We start from the raw sequence: 22,981 nt of genomic DNA, 5'->3' as shown, positions 1-22,981 counted from the left end.
CCCAGTGGGAAAAAAAGTCATTTTATTCAGATGAGGCACTTTCAATGTATTGTTTGTGACGTGTGTGTGTATGTGTGTGTGTGCACATGTGCATGGGGAATAGTGGAGGTGGTGCAGGATAATAAATACTGTGAGGGTGAAGGAACACTCCCCTGAGCTGGCAGGAGGGTTTGGCAGCAATATACAGAGCCTAGGGACTAGAGCCCAGGGACAAGGAGGTGGGTTCAAGGCTGGCTTGGAGGCTGAGATGTCCCCCCTCAGCATAAGAAGCCAAAGAAATTGGAGGAGCGGGGGGGTGGGCCCACGAGCATGGGCATCTGGTTCCTGTGGGTAATCTTGATCTGGAAAGGAAGGAGGTGCATTCAGAGATAAGACCTAGTGCCTTGGGGCTGGAGAAGCAGAGATTTGGGGGAAAATCTGTAGGGTTCAGGGTGGTTTGCCAGGGTCCTAGAGAGGCCATGGTAGGAAGGCCAGGGGCTGAGAAATCAGGATTTGGGAGGAAGGGTGCACAGGGGAACTTGAGGCCTCAGCAGGAAGTAAAGAAGCTGTGGAATGGAAATTTAGGATCCACGGAGCCTGGGGGTTCAGTTTTTGGCAGGCATAGGCAATACTCACTGTACAGGGTGTCTGCATCCAGGGTTCTCCATCAATTTGCATGGGGAGGGTTTTTGTGGTGCTGTGTGAGGTCAAGGCAGATTGGTGGCAATTTCTTTATCAACCGAGTACCAAAACTCTGTTCTTAGGTTGGCCTTGAGACCCTTTGTTACTGAGGAAGGTCTGGTACAGTCCCTCCCCACCATTCCCATACCCTTCTGCTTTCCTGGCCCCACTCCTCCCCTCAGAGCCCCCAGCTTGAGTTTTCCTTACTGGAAGGTGATCTCAGAGCACTTGGCTAGCCGATGTCCAGCATTCTTGAGCTTGGTATAGATCTGGCCCATCTCAATTGCACCCTCCAGCCCTACTACTTCCAGCCGCTTGTCGCTTAGGTCTGGTGGGGTGGGAAGTAGAGAGACAGGTTTTGTAGAAGCAGGGCTCCTCCAAAGAGAGTCACACCTTCTCCTTAGGCCCTCCCCCCACTCAGCTCCCAAGGCTGCTTCTCTTACCTGGTACACAGGTTTTCAGGATATCAGGGTCGGTGATCACTTTGGCTGTAGCACCTAAGGCCTGGTTGATCCCATGGATATCGCTGTGCGGTCTCTTGGTGTCACCCCAGAGATTGGAGCCGCCATGCGTGCTCGGGATGTTCAGAACTGCGATGCCTTCTAGGGACAGGTTGCTCAGATCCAGTGGTTTCCCACAGATCTGAGGGGAGGAGAGCACAGATCCTTGCCTCACGGCATCATGATGGACGTGACCGCTCCCTAAATAACACACTGGGAAGACTAGGATTTGGAGGTTTGCAAGAGGTGGAGGGAAGTAGGGACTGGTGTATCTTAAGAACTTGGGAAATCGGGATTAGAGAGCGGGGAGGTCAAAGTATAGGTTCAAGAATATGAGAAGTTCCTGAGGGCTCCTGTGGAGGGAGAAATTAAGATATAAGGGGCTAAAAAGGATGTGGGGTTGGCTCTCATCACACCCACCTCAACTGTCAAAGATTCCTCCAGCTTTTTGCACGTTGAGAAGATGGATTCAGAAGTGGCAAATTCGAAGTACCATAGCTTGTTCTTCATTCTGTGTTGGCCCCAACACCAGGCCCAGGAGGGAGGGGACAAATTACACAGTGCTGGCAGAGGTGGGCTAAGTGACAGGGAAGGGCATCAACCTCCCAACTGCAGTCCAGTGGGGAACAGGGAAGCTTGGTTGAGGGGCTTCCTAGAGGTGTCACTGCCCAAGCACTGAGTCAAACTTGGCCACCACGTGGTCCCTGCCACTGTGTATGCCCACACCCACCCCCTTTCCCTCACCTGCTGTTGAACTTCTCAGGATATTTCTCCCGCATGATGTGAAATCGGTGAGCAATAGAGGCATCCTGGGGAGTCCAGGGCATATGAGATCAGAGGCCGCCTTGTTCCTCAGCACAGAACCCTCTCTCTCTTTAACTCTCCAGTTTGGGAGTGAAACGTCCCACATTCTTTTTTTTTTTTCGTCCCACATTCTTTTCTTGCAACTCACACCACTCCTGATTTCCCTGTGTCACAGCTCCTTTACCCTCTACCTTCCTTTTCTGCCCTCCTCCAGCCTCTGCCTGCTTAACCCCCACTTCCTCCCGTCCCCCCCATGCCCCACTCCACTGACCACACCGATGGAGAAGTAGTTATTGATGATTTGAAAGGGGACTGGGTCACTCTTTTCTTCAGTTTGTTGGGGTATCACCTCCACAGACCATCGATCCATGTGTACCACCTTACTCGTCTCTAAATCCTTGAGGATCTTCCCCAGATTCTGTCCCTCATACCCTAAGGATGGTATGAAGACAGGTTAGCACTGAACCCCAGGTCCCAGACGGACCTCCTCTCAGCTCCCAGATCCACAGATTCCCAGGGATCCTCTGCCCTGGTTCTGCAGATCCTCCAAGCCCTAAGCAGTGAAAGGGGAGGGTGTTCAGTCATGGCTCCCATGGACCAATCTTAAGGTCGGACTCTTACTGACCCTTTTCTCCACACTGTCACTGTCATGGAGGGTGAAAGTTCCCAATGTGTGTGTGCATCTAACAACGCCAAAGTTCATTTGGAAGAGTAAAGAAAATAGCCAGGAAAATGAAAAGTGCTGAAAAAGATAAGTGATGAATGGGAATAATCTCTCTCTTTCTCTGACGCTTCCTCTCCCCATTCTACCAGAGAGAACACAGTATAAAGCAAGGGTATCAAAACAGGGTAATAACTGGTACAGTGACTGGAATAAAAAGTTCAATAGTAAAGAACAGAGTGCCCAGAAATAGACTCAAGTATATATGGGAATTTAGTATATCATGACATTTTAAATAAACGGAGAAAGAAAGATTATTCAGTAAATGGTACTGGATGTAGAAGTCACCCCTTACACTAAAATAAATTCAAGATGGGTCAAAGAATTTAAATGTAAGCAGAATTTGTACTAGCAGAAAACATGAGTGAATGTTTTATAATCTTTGAGCGGAAAAGGCCTTTCTAAAGCATAATACAAAACTCAGAGCCAAACAAGAAAAAGACTGATAAATACAATTATATGAAAATTAAAAACTTCTGAAATCAAACAGAAGCAAATATATTTGGAATTTTCAAAATTGCCACAAAATAAACAGAAATAGTTCTGACAAAAAATAAAAAAATAAAAAGACCTAACCAAGCAAACAAACAACTTCTGTACAGTTAAATAAACACACACCTAAATAAAAGACAAACTGGGAAAAAATATCTGCAGCACACATAACAGACTAACGTCTCCAACATTCAAAAAGTGCTTACAAATCACTATATTTAAAAAGTCGGGGGGACTTCCCTGGTGGCGCGCGCAGTGGTTAAGAATTTGCCTGCCAATGCAGGGGACACAGGTTCGAGCCCTGGTTCGGGAAGATCCCACATGCCGCGGAGCAACTAAGCCCGTGCACCACAACTATTGAGCCTGCGCTCTTAGCCCATGAGCCACAACTGCTGAGCCTACTGAAGCCCATGCGCCTAGAGCCTGTGCTCTGCAACAAGAGAAGCCACCACAATGAGAAGCCCGTGCACTGCAATGAGTGGCCCCTGCTTGCCACAACTAGAGAAAGCCCGCGTGCAGCAACAAAGACCCAACGCAGCCAAAAATAAATAAATTTAATTAAAAAAAATAACATTAAAAAAAAAGTAGGGACTTCCTTGGTGGTCCAGTGGTAAAGAATCCGCCTTCCAATGCAGGGGACACGGGTTCAATCTCTGGTCTGGGAACTAAGATCCCACATGCCACGGGGCAACTAAGCCTGAGCACAGCTACTGAGTTTGTGCGCCTCAACTACAGAGCCCACGTGGTCTGGAACCCATGCACCACAGCAAGAGAGAGAAAACCCGCAGGCCACAACTAGAGAGAAGCCCGAGCGCTGAGAGGAAAGATCCCACATGCTGCAACGAAGACCGGAGGCAGCCAAATAAATAAATATTTTTTTAAAAGTCAGTAGAAAAATGGGCAAATAACTCAAGCCAATCACAGAAGAAATATAAATGGCCAATATTCATATTAAAGATGCTCAATATTACTAATAGTTAAAAGAATTGTAAATTAAAATTGTAAATTAGTTAACTTTTTGTGCCTATCAGATTGACAAACTATGAAGAGACTGAGAAAATCAAACACTAATGGGATTATGAATAAACTGGCACTCTCATTTGCTGTTAGTTGGAGCATAAATTGGTATTTCATTTTTGGAAGACAATTTGGCAACTTTTACCAAAATGTTATCAAATTTTATCAAAACATATTCTCTGACACAGCAATTCCACTTTTAGGAATTTCTCCTACAGAAACAAAAGTCCACAGAAATGGATGTATAAGGATTTTTGCTGAGGTACTCTGTAAAACAGCAAAAAACTAAATGTCCACCAGGAGGGGAAGGTTATATAAATTATGCCAAATCCATGCTATGAAATAATGTGCAGCTATTGAAATCAGAATGAAATCTCTATGTAGTATCATGGAAAGTTCTCCAAGACATATTCAATGAAAAAAGAAGTCCCAGGACAATGTGTGTAGTATGATCCTATTTATGTTTGTTTAAAAGTTATGTGTGTGTGTGAAAACAGAAAAATGAGTGCAAATAGGAAACAGTAGGTTATCTCTGGGGAGGAAAATGGAATTTGGTGAGGGGGTAGGGAAGAGGAAACCTGTATGTGAAGACTCACACATTTTACTTTTTAAAACCTTTCACAGTGAAAATGTACTGATGCATTACTTGTGTAATTTTTTAACAATAAAATAACTAGTAAAATGTTTATACTCTTTGAGCCAGCAATTCCACTCCTAGAAATCTCTTCTAGAGAAATTCTCACATCTGTGTGCAGAGATAGACTGCAGTATGGTGTGTAATAAAAAACTGAATGCTACCCAAATGTCTATCAATATGGGACTAGTTAGGGAATTCCCTGGAGGTCCAGTGGTTAAGACTCCACGCTTCCACTGCAGGGGGCACGGATTCAATTCCTGGCTGGGGAACTAAAAGCCCACATTCTGCGTGGTGCAGCAAAAAAAAAGAAAAGAAAAGAAAAGAAAAGAAAAGAAAAATGTCTTCACTTCCTCACATTCCATCAATGGTTCAACCCGCTATAATTTGCCTTTCTCCATACCACCCTGCTGAAACTCTTTTGGCAAAGATTGCCAGTGATTCCTGCCAAAACCAATAGTATATCTTTAGCTCTCATTTTAACACATGAAACTCCTCATTCAGCCTCTAAAATACCACTAAAGTTACAGAGGACCTGTTCTGTTTTTTCTTAGTCTCTGTGGTAAGCAAAACAATGGCCTTTCAGAGATGTGCACAACCTAATCTCCAGAATCTGTGCATATGTTGCCTTAAATGGTGAAAGAGACTATGCAGATGTGATTAAATTAAGGATTTTAAGATGAGGAGATTATCCTGGATTATCTGGCTGGGCCCTATGTAATCACAGGGCTCCTAATAAGTGAAAGAAGGCTACAAGAAAGAAGAGTCATGGAAGATTTGACAACGGAAGCAGAGCTTGGAAGGATAACATTGTTGGTTGGAAGGGGGGCGGATATGAGCCAAGGAATGCAGGCAGTCTCTAGTAACTGGCAAAGACAAGGCAAGGGATTCTCCCCTAGAGCCTCTAGAAAAAATACAGCCCTGCCAGCATCTTGATTTTAGCACAGTGGAAATGATTTTGGATTTGTGCCCTCAAGAACTGTTAAGATAATACATTCGTGTTGTTTTAAGGCACCATGGTGATTTGTTACAGCAGCAAGAGGACACTAATACAGACTCCTTTAATAATTCATCTTCTTCTGTTCAACCCTTAAATAGGGTGTTTACCAGGATCTGGCTGTCCTTATCCACTTTCTCTTCTTACCTCTTTCCCTGGGTAACTCATCTACTCTGAGGATGTCAATTACCTCCTAGGAGTTGACTTTCAAACACATATCTTCAGCCTTGACTTCTCTCCTAAATTCCTAACATCAATTTCTGACTACCCACCACACATCTCCACCTAGGTGCTCCACTGATACCTTAACTCAATACATCCAAAACCAAATCTATCTTTCTTCCTTAAACTGGTCCTCCTCCTATATTCCCTATTTTTATTTATTTATTTATTTATTTATTTATTTATGGCTGAGTTGGGTCTTCGTTGCTGCGCGCGGGCTTTCTCTAGTTGTGGCGAGCGAGGGCTACTCTTTGTTGCAGTGCATCGGCTTCTCATTGTGGTGGCTTCTCTTGTTGCGGAGCATGGGCTCTAGGCCCGCAGGCTTCAGTAGTTGTGGCACGTGGGCTCCGTAGTTGTGCCTCACGGGCTCTAGAGCGCAGGCTCTGTAGTTGTGGTGAACGGGCTTAGTTGCTCCGCAGCATGTGGGATCTTCCCAGACCAGGGATCGAACCCGTGTCCCCTGCATTGGCAGGCAGATTCTCAACCACTGAGCCACCAGGGAAGCCCTATGTTCCCTATTTTAATAAATGGTATCCCCATCTGCTCAGTCCACAAACTTAGAAAATGTCTTAGACTTGTCTTTACCCCTTCCTCCACATCCATTAGTTACCAAGTATTGTGGCTTCTACCCCATAACTCCACTGGTGCTGCCTTTGCTTTTTGTGCTCATCATCTCTTGACTAGACTATTGCAATCGAGGTCCTGCCTTCTTCCTCCAATCCATCCTCCACAGAGCTCCCATAGCAGTATTCCTTCCATCAATCCCCCTTCGAATCTTAGGATTTTTTTCAATATCAACACAAGTTTTCATTAGTGCTGTATTTATATCATTATTTTCATGATTCAGATGGAATTAGCAGAAACTGCTATGAGAGTCTCATTTGCAAAACACAAAGTGAAGACTCAAAGTTAATGATTTCAAAGTGTCTAATACTGTTAATGAAAACAAAGTCAGATGTTGAGGATTTAAGCATGCCTCCCCCCCAAATGGTCATATGTTTACATACAAGATTTAAATTATATTATACAGAGATACTTCTCCTTTCTGGAATAATATTTTATATAAAAGTAATTTTTATTATATACAAACTAGAATTTATATATATAAAGTATTATATATGCACACACACACACACACACACACACACCTATTTTTTCTTTTAGTTACATCTTTCATGAGTTCCAGAGCCCCCCATGGTTTAGGGATTGCACATTCAAATGCCTCAGAGGCTAGAAACGTAAAGTGAATGACTGGCAGGGAGGTAAGAGGATTGTGGTGAATTGAAGGATACATGACCCACTTCTTAGAAATAACCAAGGTCAAAAAAATTCAAAACACTGCAAGACAAACAATACAAAACACTACACATCATTTCTGTGGGCTGTCAGTTTTCAAACTCTGGCAGGATGAAGTTAAAAACTCCTCACCACAGCATTCATGACCCTCCATTTTCTGGACCCTGCTCAGTTCAGTCCTCCCTCTTCTCATTGCCCACTGTGCACCCTATGTCCCAGTCACAATGAATGACTCGCTTTCCAAAATGCACCATCATGTTGTTTGGTGACTCCTCTGGCCTTACACAACTTCTTCCACCTAGAATACTTTTTGCTCTCCTTAGCAGCCTCCCATTCCATAATCTCCTGTAAGATCTCAGAGCTGGACTCTGAATCCAAGAGCCTTAATTCCAAGACAACTTCCTCAATTCCAGGACAATTTCAATCTGCCCCACACTGACCTCTTTATCTACCAATTACATCTTTCAAACTTTCTCTTTGAAGGGAAAAAGAGACTAGAAATGGGAGAGCAGCTAGGAGACTGTTGCAATAGACATGGGAAAAATTATGAATGAATGAATGACCCCTGATTACAGCTGACCCTTGAATAACGTGGGGGTTAATGTAAGTGTATAACTTATAGTTGGCCCTCCGTATCCACTGTTTCTCCACATCTGCGGATTCAACCAACCATGGACTGTGTAGTTCTGTAGTATTTACTACTGAAAAATATCCTCAATAAGTGGACCGGCGCAGTTCAAGACCATGCTGTTCAAGGGTCAACTGTAATTGGTTGAATAAATGAATGAATCATGGCCAAGCTCCCTGCTAGCTCCATCACTCAGCATCTGGCTTAGCTCTTATACAACCTTCCTTATTCCCACATTGTTCTCTCTACCTCCATATTCTTTGATTCTGAGCCCTAAGACTTGGGAGAAACAGAAGGATATTTTTAGGTTTATAGGGAAGAGGACTGTCACCCTTGACCCTTCTAGGTTCAGACTGTGATCCTTGACCCTTCAAGTCTTTGCTTCATACAGGGCTCTCTTCCTTTGGGACAATCCACTTTGGGACCCACCCATCTGTGCCTCTCTTTTCCGCCAAGGCTTTTTCTTCACCAGATGCCTAAATGCCTTCTCTGTGTGCCTTTCCCTACCTACCCAACTCCCCCATTCCCCAGCATAACAATTTCTAACCACTTACCTCCTCCCCATCTTAGGCAACGAGCCAGATCATTTCCAGTGCCCAGGGGCAACACAGCAACAGGAGGCACAACAGGCAAGTTGGCTTTGTCTGTGGAGGCAGGTAAGGAGATGGATGAAGGGAGTTAGCTCTGGAAGGCCACTGCCCCTGGGCCCAGCCCGGAGCCGCTCCCTGCACTGACCAATGGTCTCTAGAATCCAGCCTACTGTGCCATCTCCTCCACACACCAAAACCCGGTAATCAGGAACATCTCTGAAGAATCTGAGCCTGAGACAAAAGGTGAGAGAGAAGATGAGGAAGGATAACTGGACTGAGGCTACCCAACTCTTGGACAGGCAGAGTAAGTACTTCTTGTCTCTCATTCCTTATAACACCCTTCCCCTTTGTCAAACGACTTGTTTCTATTAAGGGTAGAGAAAAAGTACAATGGGGAAATCTTATAGCCACTCCTTAGTGGTGAGGGAGAAACTGATATCTCCATTCTTTGAGGGCAGAACAGAGATGAGCTGGAGAATTCAGAGGTAGGGATACCCAGCAAAAGCAGCATTCTGAAGTCTGGTTTCTTGGGCTTCCCCTGGCCCTCCCCACCCAACAGGCACTCTTTCCTGCTCTCTTCCAACATACACAGATAGGCAGACACACACAAACCCTGCGATACAACCCCTAACCTATACTCACCCTGGCTCGGGACCATCCTTTAGGAGGTTGAACACCTGTCGAGGGTTTAGTAGATACTGGAATTTCCAAAGCACCCTGTGTGGGGAAAAAGGAAAGCTCATGGCAGGGCATGGCATGGATATTCTGTACTCCACTCTCTCTCTCTCTCTCTCTTTTTTTTTTTTTTGGCTGTGCCGCGCAGCATGCAGGATCTTAGTTTCCCCACCAGGGATGGAACCCCCGCCCCCTGCAGTGGAAGCATGGAGTCCTAACCATCGGACCGCCAGGGAGGTCCCTGTACTCCACTCTCTTGATGTCCTCAAGGTATGTCCCCTGCATACACACAGATTCCCAACCTCTGTCCATCTTCCCTCTCTATTTTACAAGACCTAGTAGAGATCTTCTCACCTCTCCCCTTGCTTCCCACCACTCTTGGGGTTGACAAAGACCAGAAGTGGGTGGGTGTTAGAAACAGGGTCAATCTGCATTGAGGGAAGAAAACAAGGATAAGGAAAGCAGGATTTTGTCAGAGTTAAGATGGGTCCCGGAGACAGGAGCAGAGGGCTGGCATTCCCCCCAGGTGGCTTTCCCCTCCCCCAGGGAGCAGGGACCAGTCCCCAGGTTTCCCACCTCATTCCCTCCCATGAGGTCCCCACCATGAATCCCAAGCCTCTCAGCCCTGTACCCGCAGTGCCTCAGAGGTGCTCAAATTTAAATCATCCACAGTCTTCTGGTTTGTTTTGCTAATTTTACGCTCCTGTCCAGAGGCCTAGGAAGGGAAGGAGGCAGAAGGAAGGAAAACTGGATCGTGTGAATCCATAAACAGATGAGAGTCTGACTTGAATCCTAAAAATATAGGCTCTCTGCTCTAAATGGCATTGTGTGCGTGTGTGAATTGGGGAAGCACTCCTGTCCCCTCCCAGCCGCTGTCCAGGGGTCTCACAAGGACGCTGGGATAGATGGAAGATGGACGCAGGATGTGATCGCGGAGCAGCCCACAGTCACACTCATGGCCCATGGCTGGCAGGCAGTCGTCATGGATCTGAAAGACAAGGCAGGCACGGAGAGATTGTGGAGGGAACCCCGTCACCTCTCAGCTTGGGGTCTGCTACTGAAAGAGAGCCCTTGGGAGTAGGGCAACCAAGGGTGTAAGGGAGATGTGCCGGAGGGGGCCGGCAGAGAGGGCAGCTTAGGGAGGGGCCCAAAGCAAGGCTGGAGGGATAGCTCCCGGACTGACCTCTAGGTGGCACCACACACAATGCAGCCCAACCAGACTGTGGTAGATTCGGATCTTTTTCTGACAGCGGTCGCAGCGTCCGGATTCACAGCCTCCTCGCACCCACACGTGTGATTGGACCTTGGGGAGAAAGGCAAACTCTTGTCTGCAAGGGTCTGAGCAGGGACTCGGGAAGGCCTGAGGGCAGCAATGGGCCAAGAGCCAGGACCAGGGCCAGGATGTGGGTGGTGATCCGGTGGGCGTGGGGTCACTCACACCAATGTCCTTCCGAGACTTGGCATAGGTGCTGACTTCACAGGGCAGGGCCTTCATGGCACACTGGTCGTGAACGACGTATTTACAGACTGGGCAAGAGTGAAGAAGGTCAAAAAAAAAAAAAAAAAAAGAGTGAAGAAGGTCAGAGGCTTAGCTGCAGCCCCTCTACACTATTTCTTCCTTACCTGGAGGTGAAACAGCATCACTCACTGAAACATGGCCTATAACCCCTTGCTGTGAGGGTGAGGTACAGAACTCAGGTTTGGGCTGGGGGCTCACCTCCAAGACCTGTGCCTTTTGCTCACTCTTCCCCCGAAAAGAGCAATTGCTACTGCATGCCCAACCCCACTCCATTCATGTGTCAGGAACTGAGCTGGATGATGTAAAGGAGGCCCAGATATAACAGCAACAATAACAACGACAATAATAATACCTACTTTTTATTGCAGACTTAATAGTCTGTACATGCACTACATGACGCACTTTTCTTGCATCAAACTTATTTAATGCTCACAATTACCTCATTCGCAGTTGAAGAAACTAAGACTTAAAGAAGTTATGTGGCCTTCCCAAGGTCACATGACCAGTCACTGGCAGAGCCCAGGATTCAAAGCCAGGTCTCTCTAAGTTCAGAGCGCTGTGTTCCCACAGATAGCTGGGCTGCCCCTCTGTTCCCACACTCCCAGGCCCCCTCACTCACGGTTACAGGTCAGCCCCTGTTTGCCGAGACCAATGCTCGACTCGCACAGGTTGCAGTAGACTGGTCGGGGGAACCTCTTGGGTCTCCACATGTGCTGCCCATTGTCCTTCAGGGTCTGGGAGGGCACAACAGATGCTGGGGAATGTCTAAGCCCTTAGAGTGCCAACCTCTAGCAAGTACAACCCAAGGCAACGTTTTGCCCATCCTCACAGGTCTCTCCTACTCACCATCTCCAGACCCAGTAGCACTAGCAGAGGCACGGTGGTGGCCCCAGCCCGGAGCCACTCAGCTAGGGAGACAGAGCCGCTTCCATCATAGTCAACCTCTTTCATCATCTCCTGAAGAATCTGAGCAGAGAATGTGGGAAGGCTGACTTCTGGGGTGAGTCACCCCTCAGAGCTGACACTTCTCCACTGCCCCCTAGGACAGCCAGCCTAGCCATCCTAGCCAAGGGCACCAGGCTGCCTGTCAGAGATGGGGTGAGGCAGATAAAGGTCTCACTAGGGAGCAGGTATAACAAGGGACATGCAGGAAGAATGGCCTTACCGGCCTCAGCTCAGACACCTCCCAATCCAGGTATTCAGCCACTCGCATCATCTGTATGATGATTTTGTCCACTTCCTGAGGGCCGAGAGGGTAAGAGTCACCGCCATATCCTGCCTCACTACCACCATCCAAACCCTCCTCTAGAAATCACGGTTCTTGAGTTCCACCCACAGACCCCCTCTCATTCTCAGGTGTCTCTGCCAAGTACATGAATGTCTACGTGTCTGTGTTTGCAAGGGAGCCCCCAAGTCGTGTCTCCAGCATCCTCTGTTAGGGGTCAAGAGCTTGGGACCTACTCTCAGATTTAGTCCTAAAAGACTCAGCTTCTCCTTCTAGCTTCCTCTGCTTCTTAAGATCCTGGAAGAGTTGGGAGGGGGGGCACAGACAAATGGACACATATTCCCTTGCCCAGCATACAGGTCCCCCAACTCACTGAGCTGTCCAGGATCCCATTTCTGTCCGTGTCGTACAGCTTGAAGGTGACTGTGGGGTGTTTTAGGGGGCCAGGGTCAGTTTGTGAGGGATACCCAAAGAATTCATAACAGAATACAGGGGAAACAAAGAGATAAGGAGAGACTTTTTGGATGAAGAGCCCAGGACTTGGGGCTGGGGCTGAGATGGGAGACAAAAAGAGAGGGGAAACAGGTCTGGATTCCACCCTTGGTGAACCTGATAGGCGAGACAGTACACACCCCCCACATCCCATCCCGGGTCCCCCATATGAAAATATACAAGACGTGGGAACTAGGGTGACTATGGTGGATGGCGTTAGGTATAAGGAGTCTGGGGAAACAGAGGAAATGGGTCCATTCTCTGGCCCCACCTTTGTCTGGCCTGTCAGCCTTTAGGAATCCTGAAAAATGAGGGAAGGAAGGCTGGGGAATACCCTCTCTCCCTTCACCTTTCCTTCCCTCTCCCAGTCCAGAATGGTAACTCACACTCTAGCTTGTCTTCTGGCCGGCCACCCTCCAGAAGGGAAAAGTAGCAGGAGACATCACTGAGACACACCACATCTGGTTACAGAAAGTACAGCAGACCTGAGGTTGGGGCTCCCTCCAGTCTGGCTCTTCTCTTTTCCTTTGTTCCAACTCTTCCCTTTAACTTTCCTCCCTCTGGCTCCTAGGCAAGCCTGGCTACCCTCTACCTCTCCCTCCCACCACCCTGCCCCCAACATGTGACTCAATTCAACTCTCACCCCAAGACCCACACTTAATTTGACTTTTCTTCAGGAGGCCCAGCCCAGTCCCACCTACGTGACCATACCTTCTTTTACAGTCTCTTCTAAGCAGTAACTAGTCTGGAAGGATTGAAACAGTGCCAGGCTTAGGGGACTGGGAACATTATCCACTTCCAGATAGATTTTCAGGAATTGCTGGAATCCTTCGTACCCAATGGCCTATGATGAGAGCAAGCATTACCCTGGAGAGATCTGCAGGATGGGAGTTGGGGACTGAATTGGGAGTGGTGGGGACAGTGACAATAAGTGCAGAGTTGAGAAGCATCCAAGGCAGGAGTATGGTTTATTGGGCTAAGTCCTGAGTTACTAGAATCTCTTGTTTTGTCCTAAAGCAATAGTTGCAGTAACAATGGATGCTGGGGAGAGAGGATAGCAAGGGTTGGGCCCAGAATAATCCCTGGAAGTTGGGCATCCCAATGGAGTAGCAAAAACAAAGGTGGGAGGAGTTGGTGAAGGAGAGGATTTCCCAGCTGCCACTCACATCTCCTTGGAGATATTCAGCCATTTCACCATCCTCAAAGAGCTTTAGGACATCACTGACCTTTCTGGTGGAGTCTAGGATGTGAAGAGAGTGAAGAGAGCATTAGTCTGGTTCAGCTCTCCCTGCCCTCTGCCACAGTCCCACCCAGACATCCAACAGGAAAGAAGATTCCAGTGAGATGAAAAAGAAATTCCAAGAAGAAACACAGAAGTACAGAGAGAAAAACATTTCATATCCTCCAAAGTGGTTGCCCTCTTTATCTCTCTTCTCTGAGATTTGGTGCAGGCAGTCAAGATTCAGAGAAGGTGGGTAGAGAGCTAAGACCACGGGCATCTTCCTTTTTCCCTCCCCTCCTGCTCCCAGCCAGGCATATCTCAGGAGCATCCTGTCTCAAGGCCACTGGGGAAAAGAGGGGGAACTGGGGGGAATAAGGAGGAGGAGGTATTGTCTAAGGGTAAGGTTTCCAGGACTGAATGACTGAGAGGAAGACTCACATTCCATGTATTTTTGCAGCTGGGCAAAATCACTGGGGCTTATTAGGCCCCTCTCCTTGGCCATCTTTCTTTTTTTCTTAAGGATGGACACGAAGGCAGCTTGGTAGTAGTACTTCTGGCTCCTGGAACTCTGCTTACAAGGGTAGCTCTGGAGGAAGATGACAAGAACATGTGGCAGGACTGGCCAGCTGTCTGGGTCTCTTTGCTTCTGTACACGCTGTTCATTTTCCACTCCTACTACTATTTCTGTTCTTTTCTTGTCTCTGAGTCCCTCCCTAAGTCTCTTCCTTTCCCTGTGTTCCTCTCCTCTGTGTCTCTGTCTCTCCCTGACAGTGTCTGTCCTCTGTCTCTGTTTCTCTGACTCATCCCTGACTTTCTCTCCAACATTTCTGTATCCTTCTCCAGCTCTTTGATTTCTTCCCCAATCTGTCTTGACTCATCTCTGACCATCCCTCACCTCCCTGCCCCCCAACCCTCTTTCCCAGGCTATACGCGTCTCTGTGAGTGTGTCCCTCGCCTGCTCCTATTTTTTCTCCCTCCCCCCCAATCTCTGCAGTCTCTGCCGGGCCTAAGCTCTGTCCCATCTCCCTTCGCATCCCGCAGCCCTGGCCCGCCGGTGGTTCTCACTGAGATGGCGGCACGCCTCCCGAGCCACGACCCCATCTTGCTCCGCCTCCAGCCCCGGTCCCCAGCCCCGCTTAGCTACCACTCCCAGAACCACCCACGCCCCGCAACGACCTCTAGCGCTTCTGACGCGCGCGACACAGAACCAGCTCTAGCCAGGTCCTCAGCCCCGGCCCCGCCTCGTCTGCGTCCCGCAGCGCTCCACTGGGGAAGGGCGGGACCCAGGCACGAGAGATTGGGGAGAAGGTAGGGGAAGAAGGCTCTGAGCATCTGCCTGGCTTCTCAGCTCCAGGAGGGTTGTGCTGAGTGCGGGAGCCTTCCTTCCACCCTGCTAGGGTAGCAGTGTTTAGGGAGCCCCAACTTTCAGCTATGGGACCCAGGGACCAAGGAGGAGCCATCACGTGGATCATGCTGACCCCTGACCCAGGGGCCAAGCTGCAGAGGGCAACTTGCCTTGAGGATTCAATAACAGCAATAACAATATCTTACCTTAGCATAGTACAACACCACTTTGGAGTCAAACAAAACTGGGGTTAGTCATATCTGGGTTCCATTCTTAGCTGTGTTACCACCGTGTGACTTGGGCAAAGTACAGCTATAAAATGGCAGAATGATACCTATCTTTCATAGATGTGAGGATTAAGTAAATAATGTATGAAAAGTACCTAGTATAACACCTGGCATATAGAGGGCCTACAAGGAATGGTAGTTATTGTATTAACAAGTAAAATCAAATTCTATGAGACAGGGAATTATTGGTATAGCCATTCTACAGATGAAGAAACGGGAGCTCAGAGAGGTTGAGACTTGCCAAGGCAGGTGACAAGTGGAGGAGCCAAGGCTCCAACTCAAGAACTTCGTGGTGCAACCCCCTCCCCCACCGCCTCTCTGTCCTCCTCTTGTTCCACTGTCCCCTTCACACACTGCCTTCTAGTCTCACTGCCCTCCTTTCTGTTCCTCAAGCATGCCAAGTTCTTCCCTGCTCAGGGCCATGAGACTTACTGCTCTGTCTGCCTGGACCACCCTTCCCCACTCTTGGCAGAGCTGACTTCTTGCCTAAGCTGAAATGTCAGCTCCTCCAAGCTCCTCCAGCTCCTCCCTGATCATTCTGTCCTAAGGTAGCCCCCCCCTCCTTTGCGTAGCACCCTCCTTTGTTTCCTTCATAGAACTTACCACAACTGGAGAATATCTTGCCCATTTATTTGCTTCTTTGTTTACTGTTTGTCTTTTCCTACCAAAATGTAAGTCCCACAGGGCAGGAACTTATCAGTCTTATTCACCACTGTATCCCCAATACCTAATGCCCATCATGTTATAAGTGCTCCATATTGGTTGTACAAATAGTTGTATAAAGCTAGGGAGTCATATATGGGGACTCTTAATCCAAACGCGGTTAAATGGGATGCCAGAGTATCCATCTGGACAGTGAGGGGAACATGAGACAATGTGGGGCACATATAGTAGGTGCTAAATAAATATTTGTTAAATGAATGAATGATGCTAAAAAGCACTTATTGTGGTACTCCATCCAAGGCCCTGACCTTCTGTCTCCCCTCCGCCCACTTATTTAGGGTGGTTGGGGCAGGCTTAAGGAGGCAGTTAGGGTCTACTAGAATTTCTTTTCTGATGGTGCAAGAAACTTCTCTGTAACCTCTGCCCTTGGGACATCTCTGCCACTCACCTCCATGTATAGCATTCCTGTTCCGGAGGCTCTCTGGGAACACTTAGAAGGGGGTTCTGAGACACTAATATTGTGGAGAAAGGACTCCACCCACCTGGCCCTTTCAATGACTATAATCTAAATTCTCCTGCCAACAGATCTAATGAATACATAATAGTCTTATGGCTAATGGGGTCTGTAAGGCTTAATTAGCCTCTCTGATTACCCCTGGGGATTCTTAGATGGCTCCAAGGTTCTAGGAAATGGAATCTGAGAGAGAAAGTGACAGGGAGAGAGCAAACAAGAGACAAACAGGAGAGAAGAGAGAATACTTCTCTCTTGCCTGTCTTTTCACAAGCCCCCCAGTCTTACATGTAATATATAGTAGAAGTTAAAAGAATGGACTTTTGAATTAGATAGGCTTGGATTAGAATTCTAGCTCTTGGGACTTCCCTGGCGTTCCAGTGGTTGAGACTCCGCGCTTCCAATGCAAGGGGCGTGGGTTCGATCACTGGTCAGGGAACTAAGATTCCACGTGCCACGCAGCGTGGCCAAAAAAAAAAAAAAAAGAATTCTAGCTCTTGGGTGAGTTATTTCATCTCCCTGAACCTGTTTTCTTATCAGTAAAATGGTTACCTGGAGAAATCAGTCACCATGGGGGGGTTAAATAAGGTAATACATGCAATATACTTAGCAAACTGCATGGCACAGAGAAAGAACTCAGTAAACATTAGCTATTATTATTATTGTTATTATTATTATACAAGGGTGGTACCTAGGGAAACATATCTGGAGATTAGGAAAAATGCTGCCTTGGACCCAGGATGGCATAAATTCTAGGGACTCCCAGCAGCAGTGAAGCCCAAGTTGTATACCTTCCCACTTGTGTCATGTCTCAGGCACAGGCATGTAATATCAGGATTCTGCATTTTGCCTCTGGGAGGGTGAGGAGGTGGCTATAGAAACTAGACTATCAGGGTCCAAGGACACCCCTGGGCTGGGACCTTGGACATAAAGGCTCCTGGGATATTTTCAGTTGTCCAGGGCCTTAAAAATCTGGAACAAGTCCAATTTTGTCCTGCTCCATCCCAGCCTCGAGGCTGTAACCTGGGCTAGTCCAGGCGAAGGCTACGGCTGGGAGGGTGGGGTCTGCTGCCCAACCCGACAGCTATTTGTGACTCACCCTTCCCCTCCCTCCTCAGGTTTCCCTGCCCGCCCCTACCAACTTGGGGTGAGAAAGTAAGAAGTTGACTTGGAGGCAGAGAATCCTAGAACGTCCTCAGGGCTGGGAGGCACCAACTCTCTTATTTTACAGAGGAAGAAACTGAGGCCCAGATAGAGAGCCACTCTCTCAGGGTCACACCCAGACTCTAGACATAGTGTCCTTAGTCCATTCCATTAAATCTTAGTGTCTCTGGTCTTCTAGATCTTATTTTAAACATTAAGTACTAAAATTGCTGGTAACTGAGAGATAACTATGATTTCCAAAGCCAGTGCTAACATTTAAAATTTCCTTTTTCACATCAACACTCATTGCTCACATTCCAAGTCATGTAGGTTTACCATTACCCAAGAATCAGCTATGCCCCCAGAACACTCAGGCTGACCCAGCAAGGAACCCCAAGGGGCAGGCACTCCCTTTTGAGGGCCCAGACCTGATTACCTGGACTTCTGAATCCCTTAACCACACCAGGGCTTGCATCCTCCTCCTGTTTCTGAAGACTGAGGGAGGGTCTCTTCCTTCCTGCCCATCCCTGCTACTAGTCAGTGGCCCCTGAGAGGGAATCATTTGGCGTGAAGCCTTAGTATTTGTTAAGCCTCCACAAACATCGCAGATGGTAGTGTTGCCTGATTAAGGGGGTGGTGTTTTTGTGTGTGGGTGTCATTGTGCAGTACAGGAGGAAGTTACAATGTTGGCACGCTTGGGGGATGTGGGCTCATACGGTTAAAAGGTTGAGGAGATGCCCAGCAATATTTGCATTTCTTCCTCAGTAAAGCTCATTTCCCCCACTGAAAGGTGAAAAGTGGGATTCAGACCCAGGTAGTTTCAGAAACTTCCCGGTGACAGGTGTGGAAAGGAGAGGGGTGGGAAGTTGGGGACCAGGAGGCCAAACAAGAACCCTTCTCCACCCGTGCAGTGCTGTGCAGGTTCCGAAATGGACTTTCCTCCGACTCGGGTCCCCAGGAGCCAGCTTCAGCATCTGTCCGAGTCATCGGGACAGATGGAGGGCAAGGTCTGGGGGAAACACTGCTTACGGGGTTCTGGGCCAGCCCTCCCGCTGCCCCCGCTCCTGGCGCAAACCCTTCTAGCTACCCGCTCCAGCTGTCACGCTTCCTCCTTCTCGGCACAGCAGCCCTACCCTAGCCCGTGGGGCGTCCCCTCCCGCGGCCCCCGCCCCGGCCTGCTCCGGTGCGGGAGGGCGGGAGGCGGCAGGGGGCTCGCGGGGTCTCTACCTTGCCTGCGGAGGGCGCGCGGTCGGACCTGGAGCGTCGGCGCGGGAGCTGGAGCCCGAGCTGGGCTGGAGGGGACGGGCCAGGCAGGCGCGGCCGCCGCGGGGCCGCCCCACTCCTGACGACACAGCTGCCCGCCCCCCACCCCAGAAGGCCCGCCCGCCGGCGCCCGCGCCCGGCGCCGGGCGCCCCTAACTCTGGAAACTTCTAGTTCACCAGACCCGATTCCTCCCTCCCCCGATTATCTCCAGGGCTCTGGTCTGTGCCACTTTCTCCACATTCCTGCGCAGCTCATCTTCCCGCCCCGGTAACGGCTCAGTTTCTGTCTTTCCACTCCCTTCTTTCCAATCACTCACAGCCTCTCCCCGCATCCCAACCCTGGCAGGCCAAGGTAGGGGGCGGGGCCGCTGATGAGACAGCTTGGCTGTTGCCCACCCACCCAACTTCTCACCCTCTCCTAACTGCTGCCACCAGGGGACTTCCCTTCCCAACTCCTTTCCATCCATCCACCATGGATTCAATTCACACTCAGGAGGCTCCGCAGGAGCAAGGCCAGAGTTCCAGACTGCGCATCCTAAGACCAAACACCTCCCTGCCAACACGGGTTCCACACTGCTTGACACTACTTGAGAGAATCTGCCCACCTTTGCCTCCAGGTTCCTCGCCTCCGTTAAACCCAAACCCCAGGTGCCTCAGATTTGTTTTCCCCAGGCTAAGGACACCTCCTTCTCTCAAGACTCGGATTCTTCCCTTAAGTCTGGGGTTGTGATTCAGGTGCAAAGAGCATTCTGGTCTGGGGGCTTCCCTGGTGGCGCAGTGGTTGAGGGTCCGCCTGCCGATGCAGGGGAAGTGGGTTCGTGCCCCGGTCCGGGAGGATCCCACATGCCGCGGAGCGGCTGGGCCCGTGAGCCATGGCCGCTGAGCCTGCGCGTCTGGAGCCTGCGCTCCGCAACGGGAGAGGCCACAGCAGTGAGAGGCCCGGGTACCGCAAAAAAAAAAAAAAAAAAAAAAAGAGCATTCTGGTCTGAATCCACCCTTTCTCCATGCCTTAACCCTCCCACTTTACCTGCTGGCCTTGGCAGGTGCTGTGGAAGGCCCTGGCCAACAGTCAGGGTGAAAGGAGATCCTTTCAGCTTCTCCTGTCTGGAATCTGTAGTTAAGGCTCTTGGGGCAGCATGGATGGTGGTGAGGCTGGTAGAGCAAGGGAGAGAGACTGAGGCCTAGGGACTTACTGGTAGGAACTGAAGACCTAGGCATCCTGCTCCCTGGCCCCGCCCCAGCTCTGTCTAACCCCATCCTACCCTTCATTGAAGTAGGGCACAGTAACAAAGGCTTGAGTTCCTGGAATCTTCCCTCATACACCTGGTGGTGGAGAGGGGGAGGGAGACCTCTGATTGGAAGGGTGTATGTGGGTGTTGTGTGTATGTTGTACGTGTACACACATACAAACACAAATGTAATACATACATACTTTTGGTGGAGGTTGGAGAGGAGAAGGAATGAATACACGAGGCCCTCTAGTGGAAACAGAGGGGTCTAAGCAGTTCTTGACTGTTTTGAGACTTGTTGGAAGAGAATCCTCCATTTTTATCAGAAATATAGCTGCTGAGTAATAGGGTTTGGAGTATCGTTGTTGCATCTGAACTGGAGATATGAGGCAGCGGGTGGAGAGGACCTGTCTCTCTGCTCCTGTCTCCCCTCTAATCTTAAAAAGACAAGGACACTCCCCATCCTTCATCTCTTCTTCCTACATGACCTCCTCAGTCGTGAAATCATAAGCACTTTTTTTAATTTAAAAAAAAATTTATTTATTTTTGGCTGCATTGGGTCTTAGTTGCTGCGTGTGGGTTTTCTCTAGTTGTGGCGAGCGGGGGCTTCTCTTGTTGCGGAGCGGGGTCTAGGCATGTGGGCTTCAGTAGTTGTGGCATGCAGGCTCAGTAGTTGTGGCACGTGGGCTCAGTTGTAGCACGTGGGCTCAGTAGTTGTGGCTCTCGGGCTTAGTTGTTCTGCGGCATGTGGGATCTTCCCGGACCAGGGCTTGAACCCGTGTCCCCTGCATTGGCAGGCGGATTCTTTATTTATTTATTTTTATTTTTTGCGGTATGTGGGCCTCTCACTGTTGTGGCCTCTCCCGTTGCGGAGCACAGGCTCTGGACGCGCAGGCTCAACGGCCATGGCTCGCGGGCCCAGCCGCTCCACGGCATGTGGGATCTTCCTGGACCGGGGCACGAACCCATGTCCCCTGCGTCGGCAGGCGGACTCTCAACCACTGCGCCACCAGGGAAGCCCTGGCAGGCGGATTCTTAACCACTGCGCCACCAGGGAAGCCCCAGGCACTTTTGAAGGTTTATTACGCACCAAGTCCTGTACTTGGTTCTGCAGGACAGCCAAAGACATAGCCCAGCTTAAGGACTGCACCAAACAGTGGCTTGGTTGTGTGGGTATGTGTATAAGCCATCCTAAGCAAACATACAATATAAGTAAGAACAGGTCCCCTAGTTCCTCTTCCAATCAGTTTTCTGCCCGAGCCCCTCATCTAGAAATCCTGGAATGATACTAATCCTTAAGGCACTCAGCTTTCCTTGCAAATGACACTTGCAGTGCTACCACCCTACGTACGATCTGTGTTTTTTCACCGTCATCCTCAGCTGTGTTCCTACATGAAGTTAAAGATGCTCCTTTTAAGACATTTTTTGAGACTTCAAAGTGGCGCATGAGGTGATCTCTCTAATAAGCAATAAGGTGGAATCCGTCATACTCTAGGCTCGCGTTTTCTTTCGGATCTGTGCTCCATCATACCCCAGTCAGTTATTGGTGGGGGTGGGAGGAAGAAAGGCCAAGAAACATCTAAGGAGGAGGCGTCTGATGCCTACAGTTCCAGGTGCTCATTTCTTTAATCAACCACATCATAAAAATCAGAAAGAAAGAAACCGCAATGAACAAAGGGAAAGGAAAAAACAACAGCTTTGTTCTCCCCAGCCTCTTCGTTCCCCTCTTCCTCTTCAGGGCGGTGGGGGACACATCCGGGGTTCAGGGCTGGGTCCCAGGCAGGTCTGCTAGGCAGACAATTGAGTTTCACTTCCCGTCAACCCCAGAGCTGAGGCAGGATGTCTGAAGGTCTAGTGGGGGGCCTAGGGTAGGGTGGTCAACAGGGGCCACTTTAGGATTGCTTCTTGCAGAAAGGTCCTTTGATTAGCCCACTAGTACTCCTTAGGTAGTACAGTCAGTACCAACACATCCCTCTAGTTTTTAGATGCTTCAGCTCACTCTTACCTTTAGTAACAAGGCTATGGACAGGATACTAGACCAGCAGGGCTGAAGCACAATTGGTGAAAGAAGAGCAGGGGTGAAGGATGGCATTGTTAGAACATTTGCAATGACAGTGTATTGAATGCAAATCAGTTTTTAAATGTCTTTTTTTTTTTTTAACTGTAGATTGATTGATTGATTGATTGATTGATTGATGGCTGTGTTGGGTCTTCGTTTCTGTGCGAGGGCTTTCTCTAGTTGCGGCAAGTGGGGGCCCCTCTTCATCGCAGTGCGCGGGCCTCTCACTATCGCGGCCTCTCTTGTTGCGGAGCACAGGCTCCAGACGCGCAGGCTCAGTAGTTGTGGCTCACGGGCCTGGTTGCTCTGCGGCATGTGGGATCCTCCCAGACCAGGGCACGAACCCGTGTCCCCTGCATTGGCAGGCAGACTCTCAACCACTGCGCCACCAGGGAAGCCCTAAATGAGTCTTTTTGAGATCTTCTGAGTTGGGCCTCTGGTGGAACTCAGGAAGGTGGAGTATGGAAGAGAAGCCAAGCTGTGATCCCATAAAACTTCTGAAGCTTCATTTCAAAGCTTTAGTAAGTTCCTAGTCAGCCATTCCTCTGTGTTTTTTGTTTGTTTGTTTTTTAAGTGGGACATGCAGCCTAGTGTTGGAGGTGGTCACTAACTGGTTCTGTTGGACATTAACCTAAGCCAAAGTGGGGGATTTGGAGGAAGGTAAATGGGTTGATGAGGAAAAAGCTACATGTGTGTGGGGGGGTGCGCAGGAAGAGGGCAGGGCAGACACCTGAGGAGAGGAACTTGCAGCCGGCCCCTCCCAAGCTGTGAGGGAAACGAGTTTAGC

At 49.0% G+C, this 22,981-nt stretch overlaps 1 protein-coding gene across 7 annotated transcripts; it reads right to left on the bottom strand.

Annotated features, from left to right (window-relative positions):
* Window positions 1-13: 13 nt before the first annotated feature.
* Window positions 14-20,122, bottom strand: DGKA (diacylglycerol kinase alpha). 7 transcript variants are annotated; one of them, XM_082634884.1, is made up of 24 exons: window positions 19,934-20,122; window positions 14,133-14,280; window positions 13,639-13,712; window positions 13,184-13,316; window positions 12,859-12,933; window positions 12,354-12,403; window positions 11,921-11,995; window positions 11,602-11,721; window positions 11,375-11,489; window positions 10,675-10,763; window positions 10,420-10,539; window positions 10,126-10,224; window positions 9,868-9,951; window positions 9,591-9,664; window positions 9,204-9,278; window positions 8,707-8,792; window positions 8,526-8,615; window positions 2,236-2,396; window positions 1,905-1,969; window positions 1,581-1,671; window positions 1,104-1,302; window positions 868-988; window positions 616-676; window positions 14-341 (listed from the first exon to the last, which is right to left on the bottom strand). In XM_082634884.1, exons 2-24 carry the CDS (start codon window positions 14,194-14,196, stop codon window positions 258-260), a joined length of 2,205 nt encoding a protein of 734 aa, XP_082491010.1. In that variant the 5' UTR covers window positions 14,197-14,280; window positions 19,934-20,122; the 3' UTR covers window positions 14-257. The 7 variants fall into 7 exon arrangements, with proteins under 7 accessions (XP_082491010.1, XP_082491009.1, XP_082491012.1 ...); XM_082634883.1 differs by lacking the exon at window positions 19,934-20,122 and adding an exon at window positions 18,871-18,953; XM_082634886.1 differs by lacking the exon at window positions 19,934-20,122 and adding an exon at window positions 18,777-18,795.
* Between the last annotated feature and the right edge of the window lie 2,859 nt (window positions 20,123-22,981).

This window comes from Mesoplodon mirus (genome assembly GCF_964341445.2).
Source record: "Mesoplodon mirus genome assembly, chromosome: 11".
Lineage (NCBI taxonomy): Eukaryota > Metazoa > Chordata > Mammalia > Artiodactyla > Ziphiidae > Mesoplodon > Mesoplodon mirus.
This window is presented reverse-complemented; position numbering and strand designations above follow the sequence as displayed.

Coding starts and splice junctions, on each gene's coding strand:
- DGKA (XM_082634881.1), bottom strand. CDS start 14,795: ATGGGGTCGTGGCTCGGGAGGCGTGCCGCCATCTCA. Junction 10,764..11,374: donor ACAGGGGCTGACCTGTAACC/GTGAGTGAGGGG, acceptor ACTCTTGCCCAG/TCTGTAAATACGTCGTTCAC. Junction 8,616..8,706: donor CTGGATTCTAGAGACCATTG/GTCAGTGCAGGG, acceptor CTGCCTCCACAG/ACAAAGCCAACTTGCCTGTT.